The sequence below is a fragment of the Plecotus auritus genome (assembly GCF_963455305.1).
Source record: "Plecotus auritus genome assembly, chromosome: 5".
In the NCBI taxonomy this organism is placed as follows: domain Eukaryota; kingdom Metazoa; phylum Chordata; class Mammalia; order Chiroptera; family Vespertilionidae; genus Plecotus; species Plecotus auritus.
The window spans coordinates 61081293-61093951 of record NC_137776.1 but is presented as its reverse complement, the minus strand read 5'-3'; the positions used below and the strand labels follow the sequence as shown (position 1 = coordinate 61093951).

General features: G+C 41.3%; 1 protein-coding gene across 1 annotated transcript in view; it reads left to right on the top strand.

Annotated features, from left to right (window-relative positions):
- Positions 1 to 10841, top strand: part of GALNT5 (polypeptide N-acetylgalactosaminyltransferase 5) — a gene marked incomplete at both ends in the record, with an annotated part of 46031 nt that extends 35190 nt beyond the window's left edge. The window contains 3 exons of the mRNA XM_080669338.1: positions 3704 to 3784; positions 7211 to 7372; positions 10701 to 10841. Of these exons, the coding sequence (XP_080525464.1) occupies positions 3704 to 3784; positions 7211 to 7372; positions 10701 to 10841 (384 nt within the window). The remainder of the gene's footprint in view (positions 1 to 3703; positions 3785 to 7210; positions 7373 to 10700) is intronic.
- Between the last annotated feature and the right edge of the window lie 1818 nt (positions 10842 to 12659).

The following is a 12659-nucleotide window of genomic DNA, read 5'->3' as shown; positions in this document are numbered from 1 at the left end:
TTCTGTGATAAACGGGAGTAACTCCCATTCCCTAAATTTGGCAATAAAATAATTCAAAATGAAAAGTTTAAAATTGATATACTACCTGATTTTTTAAAAATATCTAAATGGTTTACAGTAAAATCATTGGTACAATTCTTTAAAAACAAAATGAAGCCCTGGCCTGTTGCTCAGTGGTTAGAGAGTCAGCTCACAGACCAAAAGGTCTTGGGTTTGATTCCCTCCCCATCAAGGGCATGTACCTCTGTTGAGGTTCCCCTGCCCCCATAGGGGCATGTATGGGAGGCAACCAATCGATGTGTCTCTGTCATGTTGATGTTTCTCTCTCGCTCTCTCTCTCTCCCCCTCCTCCCTCCCTTCCACTCTCTAAAAATCAATGGAAAAAAATATTCTCAGGTGAGGATAAAATAATCCTATCTAATAAAAGAGTAATATGCAAATTGACCGTCACTCCAACACACGAGATGGCCACCCCCATGTGGTCAAAGATGGCTGCACCATGTGGACACAAGATGGCTGCCACAAGATGGCCGGCAGGGGAGGGCAGTTGTAAGGGAACCCAGGACTGCAGGGGAGGGCAGTTGGGGGTGACCAGGCCTACAGGGCAGGGCAGTTGGGGGCAACCAGGCCAGCAGGGGAGGTCAGTTAGGGGTGACCAGGCCTGCAGGGGAGGGCAGTTGGGAGGGACAAGGCCTGCAGGGGAGGGCAGTTGTGAGGGACAAAGCCTGCAGGGGAGGGCAGTTAGGGGTGACCGAGCCAGCAGGGGAGGGCAGTTGGGGGCAACCGTTCCAGCAGGGGAGGACAGTTAGGGGTGACCAGGCCTGTAGGGGAGGATGGGGAGACCAGGTCTGCGGGGAAGATAGTTAGGGGCAACCAGGCCTGCAGGGGAGGGCAGTTAGGGACAATCAGACCAGCAGGGGAGCAGTTAGTAGTCGATCAGGCTGGCAGGGGAGTGGTTAGGGGGTGGTCTGTCTGGCAGGCAGAAGTTGTTAGGGGCAATCAGGCAGTCAGGCAGGCAAGCTGTTGGGAGCCAGCAGTCCTGGATTGTGATAGGGCAGTCGGACATTCCTCAAAGGGTCCCAGATTGGAGAGGGTGCAGGCTGGGCTTAGGGACACACCACCGCCACCACCCCCTGTGCATGAATTTCATGCACCGGGCCTCTAGGAATAAAATAAAATGACTCAATTTTGAAAACCATTCACAATGAGATCAAGAATCACAGTTCCTTAGCACTTCATCGAATATTTTGTTATGAAGAAAAGCAGTTTCTCCAGTAAATTTCTCTAGTAATCAATGGTAAAGAGAGAAGGGAAACAGATCTTCAGATTAAGTGGACAGGGGTAGGGGGGTAGGGGAGGGAGGCAAGGATAGAAAAGATTGCTCTTTTTCCTTTTAATGCCTTTCAGTTCTTGGAAGAAGGAATTGTACAAAATAAATACAAAGAAATCTGTTGAACCTGGGGCTCCCAAACATTGTTCTGGGCCATGTTATTAGCTGTGCTGCCAAAAACTAGGGATCTATGGTCAAATACATTTGGCAAACAACACACTACATTCCCTCTTAGAGCAGCAAGCTGAACATTATGGTACCCTACTGAAAGTTCTGAAAGGTTCTGGGGTAAGACCACCTGTTCAAGAGATTGAAGCCAGAGATTCCCACACCCCTTTGATGATAAAATATTTTCTAAATCCGCAAGTAGAGGAGTTTATATTTAACTCTGTTAAAAATCCAGAGAACAGTTGAGGCACCATTTCCTTTCTTTAATCTCCAGGATTATTCTACCTTCATTCATCTCTATTAACTCTCTTCTCTGAAGTTTACGATGGTTGATTCCTTCTGTGAGTTCTGACTGCTCCCAGTTACTAATGGTGGGTGGTTTTCTCCCATATTTGCCATTTTAAATTGTGAACAGTGCTTTCTTTGAGGATTTCTGACAGAGTTCCTGTCCTTCTAGAATTTCTTTTGCATTCCAGCCATCCCCAAAGTAACCAACTAGCTACTATTTTTATGTTGTTTCAGTGCCTCAAAGGTCTGTCAGGATTTATATTCAATACAAGTGTAAATTCACATCTCAAATCCAAATGAAGGTCACTGTAAGGTTTTAGATCTCTCAGAATCTAGCCTCCCTATGGCATCCCTCTGCTAAAGGGTAGATTGTTTTTTCCAAGACACCATTCCACTGAAGGTCTTACTCAAGTTTTGCATTATTATGTGGAGGACTGCAATCCCACCTCTCTGGCTTATCCATGCCTGAGTTTTTCTCCCGTCCGTAGAATTTTGGTCCCTTTCTTATAGTACTAGAGGCCCATTGCACAAAGATTTGTGCAATAGGCCTTCCTTCCCCTGGCTGCCGGCACTGGTTTTCCTCTGGCACCCGGGACCCAGGCCTTTGCTCTGGCCGCCACCTTCCATCTTCGCGCCAGGTGGAGCACCGCTCCTCCCCCTGCCCTCTTCCTCGTAGCAGGCATCCCGCCCCGCCTGGCTGCACCACACCTGCATGTGTGCTGCCCAGAGGCCCAGAGGCCCAGAGCGACTGGGGGGCGGGGCCACCACCATCTTTGTCAGGTTAATTTGCATACTCACTCCTGATTGGCTTGTGGGCATTGTGAAGTGACAGTCAATTTACATATTTCTCTTTTATTAGTGTAGATTTGCAGTTTTCCCACTTGCTTTTAGTTTAGTTTAGTTGTTGTTTTTCTGCATTTTCTTGCCAGCTAAGTTATGTGTGGAAAAGTGAAGACCAACTCACTGAGCACCATGTTCTGAACGCTGGTAGTTTTGTGAGCTACATAGCCTGCGTCATCACCCCAGAGTTAGAGCTCTGTGTTAGGCATGTGGAACAGGAAAGGGCACTGATAGTGTCCCTGGAAACTAAGACTTCACCGCCTCCTTGCTCCACAGGCTCTCCAGAGTGGAAACTTGGTTCTACACAGCTCTTCTAGAAACCTGAGAAGTCTAAATTGCACTATTAACCCACTGCCTCATTAGCCCTGCCCAGGATGTCAAGGGGGCAAGGGAATCAACATTTTTCTGCGTTAAATGGTGACTTATAGAAAGCTGCCTCCATATTTGACCCTGCAAATCCATTAAAAAGCTGGGGGCCTGCCAGAAAGTGCCTTTAAGCTTGGCTCTGTATTCATTTTCGTGACTTTCCTGTAATGAATTGTAGCTTGCCTGAGTCATTAGGAAGATTCTGACAGGGAATCAGCTGGAAATCTGCTGTTCTTGAAGGACTCAATTTATCTATCTATGATTCAGTGCCTGAGCAGTCAAGTAGCTTGGAGGGGTCAGCCAGGCAACAGAGCCCGTAGTTGTCGGTTTGATTAAATTGCAAGTGTGTGCAATGACTTTTAATATATGCATCAGACAAACTTGAGCCAAGAAAATAACTACTTTTTCTTGCCACCTTTTGCTCATTCCCTATTCAGCATTCCAGGCAAGGGTTAATTTAAAGCTTCTGTTTGTTGGCTCTGTGGCTAAATCACAGGCCTCAATTGACAGATTGAAGCTGTACTTTAGCAAGATTACATTATGTCTTTTAGAGATAGCAACCACTGAAATCTTATAGTGCTAAGTACTGCTGTGCTATTAACTTAACTGTCTTTTAACCTTCCTGTAGTTTTATATTCTGTGTTTTCTGAATGTCTTGATCTACTTTAAAATATTTGTTTCTTCATACATATTTTATATTTTGCTTCCTAGCTTATTAACGTGGCCTTGGGTAAATGCATTGCCATTGAAAATACCACAGCCATTCTGGAAGACTGTGACGGGAGCAGCAAGGTATGCTGGGCTGGGGTTTGCTCTCTTATAGTAGGTACAGTTCACAGTACTGGTCTAGCTGATAAGTGCGGGGTATAGCACATTCATCACTCACTTGAGAAATTGGTTTTTGCTTACAGAAACAATAGTTAATTTCTATATAATCATAAGGTTGGTGATAAGAAGGTCCACCACTAAATGTAAAGATGTGGGTAATGAAGTCAACCCAGAGAAATGCAGATCTGGCTCCTTCACTTGCAAAGTGTGTGAATTTTGTATGTTTCTTAACCCTTAGGTAAATGGCAGTGATGATAGTGCCTACCCTAAAGCTAGTGTGAGAATCAAATTAGATGAAACTATGAGGGATGTAGAACAACACCTAGTACTTAATGCTCCACAAATGTTCACTGCTATAACAGACCAAAAAAAAGTGGAAAATAGCACGTGACATATAAAGATAGAGTAATAAAGAAAAAGACAGGACATATTTTTAAATAATTAATCTCAGGTAGCAATTTGATTCTCTGATTCTATCCCTTGCCCCCATTCTTCTGTATTTGAGGGAAATAATGTAAATCACATAATCCATGATCCATAATGGAAAACCCTGCAGCAACACTCCCACAGGCTCAGAGCACAGTGGTTAGGGGAGAGAGTGGCCTGGGGAGAACCGAGCAGGGACTCTGCAATGCTGGAGGGGAGCTGGAGGTGATGGCACCTCGCTCTCCAACACATGCTCCCTATCCATTCTTATTCTGTGGGGACAGTTTCTGGACTCACAGGGACATCAATTCATGAGTACAACTCAGTCCCCTAAAATTGTAGGCCACTCTTAGGTAGAGAAATTATTTTTTTGTGATAACATAGGCTTGACAAAATATACTACTTTGATTCGACTAAGATATTGTTTTTATTTTGAAGCACATCCCATCTCTACCTCTTCATTCAAAGCTGCTACTAGAAGAAAAGGCATTTTGTCATCTCTGTGGCTATAATTCAGCTGTGGATTGTAACCTGAGGCTAAGGGGACTGTTAATTAGGAAAAAGAGGAGACAGTTGAAAGAGAAAAGTGTCAAAAATCAATGGAAAGAAATAATTTGTATGTATTAACAATTCTAAGAGGAAACAATTCACAAATAGTAAAACAAAACAATATTAGTCCAAATTATATGAAAATAAAATATTAAATAGTGCAACCCTTCAAGTCTCATCAGTATTTTATCTGAAATCCCAAGTTCTGGTCTCAATAACCATTGAGTCTCTTGAGGGGAGACTAGGAGGGAAAGGTATGACTTGTGCAACCCCTACCTCCACAAATGCCCATCTCCCTCTTTGACTTGTTACTCCTTTTCAGCTTCTGCTTCCTGTGGCTTGTTTGAGTAATAAAAAGTAAAGAAACTTGGTGGAAATGAACTTATTTTTGCCAGAAATAATGAGACAACATCAAGCCAGTGACTACAGCATTTATTTAAAAAAAAAAAAAGCTTAAAAGGAATAAAACCCTAGGGTTGTAGGATTGACCCATCAAGCCCTATCTTTCACCTTACCTAAAAAGTCTCTTTAGTTAACTTCTCAGTCAGTTGAGATGTCCCTTTGCAAGGTATTATCTAGCTTCTCTTCATAGCTACATAGCTTCTTTGTATTATGTCTATGCTTCTTGTCAACATAAGAAACATCCAAACCTATAGAAAAATTTAATGAGTTTATTTGAGGCAAACTGATGGCATATACCAGGGATTAAGATCCCAAATGCTCTAGAGAATAACAGTTTTGCAGGGTTGTTTTTTGTTTGTTTGTTTGTTTGTTTGTGTTTTTTTTTGTTGTTGTTGTTTTTTGTGTGTGTGTATGTGTGTGCATTTGAGATTAAGGAAGGTATGTTAGGAAGTACATGAAGGTGGGAGAAAGCAAGGCAGGGATTGGATTACAGGTGTGTAGTTCAGATTATGTGCTCTCGAACATTTTTGAAACAGGTCTGAAAGGGTGGTCACACTTTAGAAGGAGGGTTCTTTAAAAGGGGACGTTTCAAAGATGTGTTAACCTAGATCAGTGGTCGGCAAACTGCAGCTCACAAGCCACATGCAGCTCGCGAGCCGCGGTTTGCCACTCTGTTGACTAATGAGTTTGCCGACCACTGGGATAGGGACTTAATCACAAGAAAGAACAACAGCCTGTAATTATTGGAATCGAAGTCTAGGTCAGTGGTCGGCAAACTCATTAGTCAACAGAGTGGCAAACCGTGGCACATGTGGCTTGGAAGCTGCAGTTTGCCGACCACTGACCTAGATGCATAGAAACAATGGACAGGGCTTGCTTAAGGCAAAGTAAGCCTTTTGCCTAAGAATGTACATGCCTGGGGCATGACCACCCACCATGACCTGCCCTGTTGGGAATTTGTGATCAGATCCCCCAGTGAGGTTACTTTCCATAGAGCCACCTTTTATTCCACATTCTCAAATTTTAATATGCACACAAATCACCTGGGGAGTTTGTTAAATGTGAATTCTGATTCAATAGGTTCGTGGCAGAACTGATTCTCAGCATTTCCAACTAGATGTAGGTGTCCCTAATGCTGGTCCAGAGAGTGGCATATGCCAGGGAGAAGACCTTTCAGCAGAGAGGTCTACCCCAATGCCATACTTGATCATCTAAGTGAAATCTCAATCACATTACCAATAATTCATTAGATAAAAGCATTTAGATAGATTTTACCAGCAGCCTTTTTTTTCCTAATACGTTTACAAATTTTCCACAGACTCAGAGCCTTACAGTTTATTAACCAGGCAGATAGTACTAGGTTGTAAATAACTGGAGAAAATATATAAAAATTGAAAACATGGTTCTATCACCTGAATTGGTATTTATTGTAGACCTTGGTGACTCCCCAAAACTGGAATTGTCCAAGAGCAGTTCTTCACATTATCAGCAAAGAAAGATTTTTAACATTTCCTCTAGGGGTCCAATTGTCTAGCATAATAATTTCCACAAGGTAATTTAGGACCCTGACTTGGATCTCCTGGAGCCCCATTGGCTCAAGGCTATGGTGGTTTGGATGTTCCAATACTTCAAGCACCAGGTTGTCTGGGATTCCAAACTCCTGGAATGACATTTATTTGCAGGTATGTACTAACTGGACTACGGTGTATTGTTGCAACTAACACTTTTTGAGGGCTTACGTAAGTGTGCTAAACACTTGACAGTCATTACCCAAGCCTCTGAGACAGACATGTTGAAGTTGCTACCCAACTTAAAATGGAGAAAAATTAGATTAGACAGGATTAATATTATGCTCCTACTATCAGTGTTGAAAGTGGCAGTACCAGGATTCAAATACAAAACATCTGACGAGAGTGCCTATATTCTTAACCTTTGCTGGCAAAAACGTTTGACAAAGCCCTTACTTGTGTTTTCCACCTGAGGTGACCTTTCTCTTACTCATTTCATCCACAGCTTCAACAGTTTAATTATACCTGGTTAAGACTTATTAAACATGAAGAATGGTGCTTGGCTCCCATCCCTGATCAGGGAGCCTTGAGGCTGCACCCTTGTGATAACAGAAACAAAGGGCTGAAATGGCTACACAAATCAACATCAGCCTTTCACTCAGAACTGGTAAGTGAAATATGTGTATCTCTTCTCTACCACAAATCCAACTTCCCACTAAATGTGACAGAATACCCTCACTGGCAGCTAATCAATCTGAAGATTTCAATGTGTTTGTGACAACAGAGGCAGTGAAAAAGTTATTACAGAGAGATAGGCATATTTTTGTAAATTATCAATTATTTTAAATAGAAGTCACCAGGTTTTGTTGGTTGTATTGCTATCATCATCTGTTTCTAAAGTTGTTGTTTAGTCAGTTAACAATGCCAAAAGTTGGGCTTATAGGCTAGAATTAGATTGCATCGGTTACCAGAAAAGCTCACAAGGAGAGTGTATGGGGAAAGTAAGAAGCAGTGTGCTCCCTCCAAGCCCTGCATTTTACTCTGCATCCAGTTCCACACAAAGGGCATTTGCTCATGCCCTCTGGTTTCCAGAGACCTGGGCTCTGCTGGGGTGCTGGAGCCAACTCCCACCAGCTTGCAGGAGCTGGTCGTGTTCAACTCTTGCCAACTGCACCTTCAGGGATCCTGCTTTGGTAAATTCAAACCAGCCACGGTAGGTGTATTTATATCCATGCTACAAATCAGGGGTGTTTTTCCAGAGGTCTGGTCGTTCATATTTACCAGAACATCCCTGCAATACCCTGGTCCCTCAAAGCCCTCTCAGCTTTTCCCAATTCTGTTTCAACAGGGTACAAAGTCATAAGCATTGATGTAGGATCTTGGAGTGGCAGAAATAATGTCAGGACTGCCTTCTCAAATTTCCCACTAGCTCACCAGGAGGTAGCCACCAAATCCGCTAAATGCACTGAGTATATGGAGACCGTCATTTTGCTCAGGAATAGCCCCAAAGTAAGCCCACTTTTTTACTTGGAGTGCCTCCATTTCTTTTGATGTCACAGCCAGTGAGTATTCTTTTCAGGATAATTTTCTTTCTGCCCAGTGTCAAAACCAGGGCCTGAGCCGCACATTCTCCAGCCTTCCCCACTTTAGATTTTCTCGGTTACATTTCTGTTCCCTCGGGGCATGTTTTTTCTCTTTAGTAATAATGGTTATTATTGAATGTTTCTGAAAAATTAGAAATTACTAGTGCATAAACTGCTAATTTTATGTTTTATGGTGTTGGGAAAATCCATAAATATGTATCAAATAAATTAGATTAGACCCAGGAGAGAAGTAGAGATAGGGAGAGAAGTAGATATAGGGAGAGAGAGAGAGAAGAGAAAAAGAAAAAGAAAATAGAGAATATGAGGAGAACAAAATCCTTACCCCACCTTGTTTGTGACTTTAACACAATATATAGCTGCTTTCTGCCTCGAGTTCCCCTTTTCATGCTGCTAGATGTCATAGAAATGAGTATCTTGAAAATGGTCTTTTTTCTTTTTTCAGTATTTTGGTAGTTTTCATACTAACCCTTCTAAGTCCTCCAAGATATGAAAGTTAAAAAGAAAAGGGAGAAATGGAAAATAAGACTATGAATGGCAGGAGCATGTCTCCCTTTTCAGAAAGCATTAGGAATTGGGAGCTTCATGGAAGGAGGAGGGGTAATGGTAAGCTTGACCCTGGATACCAATAAATTATTAAAGTTATATGTTTATAAATCAGCATTTAAAAGATGGTCTCTAGGTCAGCCTTCCCCAAATGCTCTGGAATGAGGTCACCTAAAGGTAAATATTTTCATAAGTGGCTTCTAGGACTTGGGGAATGGAATACCCCTGTATCCCATGTGTCTTTAGGATGGGGACACGGTTTTGGTGTGTGTGTGTGTGTGTGGCGGGGGGGTTGTTGTTGTTGTTAATCCCCACCTGAGGATACTTTTTCCATTGCTTCTTCAGAGAGAGTGGAAGGAAGAATGGGAGAGGAGGAGAGAGAGAAACATTGACTGGTTGCCTCCCACACAAGCCCTGACTAGGTTTGGGAAGCACACCTGAAACCCAGGTAGGAGCCCTTGACCATAATCGAACCTGAGATCCTTCAGTGTACAGGCCAATGCTCTAACCACTGAGGACACCAGCCAGGTCTGGGGACAAGTTTTTTAGTTACCTCTTTACAATCCGCAGCAGAACATTGTAGGTAGTCAATAATAATGTTGCTCAAGTTCAACTCCTTTACAAAACCTTGAGCATACTCAAGCATCATATTGCCAAAGTTCTACAAGGGAGTTTGTTACAACGCAGATTCTGATTCCATAGGTCTATGGCGATGCTGAGAGTCAGCATGTCTAACTGTCTCCTGGGTGATGCTGATGATAGTTTCAGTGGAGAGGTCTAACCCAATGACATACTTGATCATCTAAGTTAAATCTCAATTACATTACAAATGATTCAGTAGATAAAAGCATTTAGAATGATTTTACCAGAGGTCTATTTTTTCTAACATAGTTTTGCAGGAACATCTGTAAAATAAATTATTGTCAGCCGTGTTTAATAATTTTTTAAAGTATTATAAAACTATATATATATATATATATATATATATATATATATATATATGATCATCTTTGTCATAGTCCTTGATAGTTGCAAGTTCTAAGTAAGCCATGAACCATTTCTAGGATATTAATACATATTAAGCAATAATAGAACCCTGAAGTGCCTTTGACTTTTTTCCTAATTACATCCAAATTTTCTGGACATCAGGCATTATGTACTCAGAGATTATGGTAGAGAGCTCATAAATAGAATACATTATTTACCTAGCACTTTGTATTCTAAATTTGCATTCTAAGGCATAGACTTAATTAAGAAATTGACTCACTATCTGTGATGGTATGTGGGGTTGTTTGTGTGTGTGTGTGTGTGTTTTTCTTTTCTACCATCAGTGAGGAGCCATCATCCATCAAATATAGAAATGCCATCTGGTACTATTTTCTTTTTTTAATATATTTTATTGATTTTTTACAGAGAGGAAGGGAGAGGGATAGAGAGTTGGAAACATCTGATGAGAGAGAAACATCGATCAGCTGCCTCCTACACACCTCCCACTGGGAATGTGCCCGCAACCAAGGTACATGCCCTTGACCGGAATCAAACCTGGGACCCATCTGCCGCAGGCCAACACTCTATCCACTGAGCCAAACCGGTTAGGGCGTGGTACTATTTTCTTTAAATAATATAGTAATCAGCCATATGATCAGAAAATTCATCTTTGAAGTATGAGAACTTAGTTTGAGAGAGAGAGACAAACTTAATACTGTCCAAAGCCTGTGTTTATATTATTAATTTAGTTCAGGATAATCCCTAAAGAATAAAAAATGTAAGTAGCTATCTTTTTTTTTTTTTTTAAATTGGTTTCCATTTCTTAACTGTGGCTCATTCTCAGATCGCCTTTCTCTCCAGGTGAATCACATTGTTTTTGGAAACTATCATCAGTTGTTATGCTTGGAAGGAATTTTTTCTCAGAAAACCCTGAAAGTTGCTGCTTGTGACCCAAAGAAGCCATATCAAAAGTGGAAATTCGAAAACTATTTTGAAGACTGAAGAGGAACTGATGTTTTTATCTAGTGAGCCCATTATACACTGTGAAAATGACAGTGAACTTGGTGATTATATTTCTCCATGGTCGTTTAAAGTTTTAAAATGAATAGCACTTGAATAGAAGATTTTCTAAAATCACAATATTTGAGATACCAAAAGTTAACTCAGGGAAACAGTCCAACATTGGATTGGAGTCCTTCCTCAACACTAGAAGTCCTTTTGAATTGCCTGCTTTCTGCTCTGTGCTAAAACTCAGCCTGTAAATTTTCCCATACAACCTATCGGGCACCCGGAAATAAAGACAGAGTACTTGGGGAAGTATGATGATATTCATTATGAATGTGTTGGATAATTACCAGCTCTTTGGCCCACAAGTAGTGAGAACCTGGTCCTTTATTTACTATTTTTTTCATCAAAAAATTTACTTGAGTTTTTATGGCTTAGAAGTACTCATAAACACACAGCTATCACCTTGGCAAAATCCCTTCAGATTACATTCATGTTTACCTTACAATTTGGAATGGTATTGATATAACTAGAGGCCCAAATTTCATGGGTAGGGTCCCTAGGCCTGGCCAGCCATCAGGGCCAATCTGTGCGGTGACCAGTGGGGCAATCAGGGGGTCCCCACTGGCACCCGCCCTGGCTGGCCTGGGGTCTGCAGGCTGGGGGCAGCTACTGCATTGAGTGTCTGCCCCCTGGTGGTCAGTGCATGTCATAGCGACCGGTCATTCCACCAGTCCTTCCGCCATTCAGTCGATTTGCATATTAGGCTTTTATTATATAGGATATTCCTTGGTGGCAGGATTTTGATCTAGATTACTATATGATGCTTTTTTACTATTCTGAGTCAGTGGAACATTTTTAATTGAGGATGTCAAACGCTTGTTCAATTCTAGATGTGGACATTGTTTCAGTTCATTTTGTACTTTTAAAACTACACTTAAAAAAATGGTTATGCTAGTAACTTCCTAGACTCATGAATATTAAAAAACCAAAAAGGCAACGTAAAAGACCTTGATCACAATACACTATAGTAACCCAAAATTCATTTAATCACTGAACATATATGAGGAGTTGAAACTAATAAAGCAGAAATAGAGCCTTGAAAAATCTTAAGGTTCTTTTATATAAAATACTGCCTTAGATTTAGCAGCATTCATGGGGATAAAGTATGCTAAAATGGGCTCTAAATATTTTAAAGTAGAAATAAAATGAAGGAAACAATGAAAGGGGAAGAGAATGAGGAAAGCAATCTTTAGAAAGAGAGGTAAGAAAAAATTGCCCTAGATTTGGCCAAAAAGAAAGGGGATCTGGCACCTATATTGGGGTGGGGGGGGGGGGGGAGAAATAATAAAGCCTTAGATGTGGACCTAAGGATAACACTGGGGAAAAGTAATATTTCTTTGATTTATATTGAGCCCTAATCTTAGGTATGTCAATACTTAGGCATATCAGAGAAGATCTTAGAAATCCGCGTTCATTTTGGTAAGAAAATTGACACCTAGAAGACACATGACCCATCTGAAAATCTCAGAGGAGAGAATCAGGATTAGAACTTGCATCTCCAGCGATAGGGCTCATTCTATTGCCCCAGGCCACTGGCCTACACATCCTGTTCCACAGCATTTCTATAAAAGAAATGAGAAACCATATTGCTGGGGGTGGATCTCTGGAAGATAACCATAACCATGTTATATGCTTGTTAATACTTAAAAACAAACAAACAAACAAAAACTTTGTTCAGGTGAGGGAATTTTTTTTTAAGAGAGAAAGAGAGGAGAGAGAGCGTCATTGATCAGTTGCCTGCTTCAGGCAACC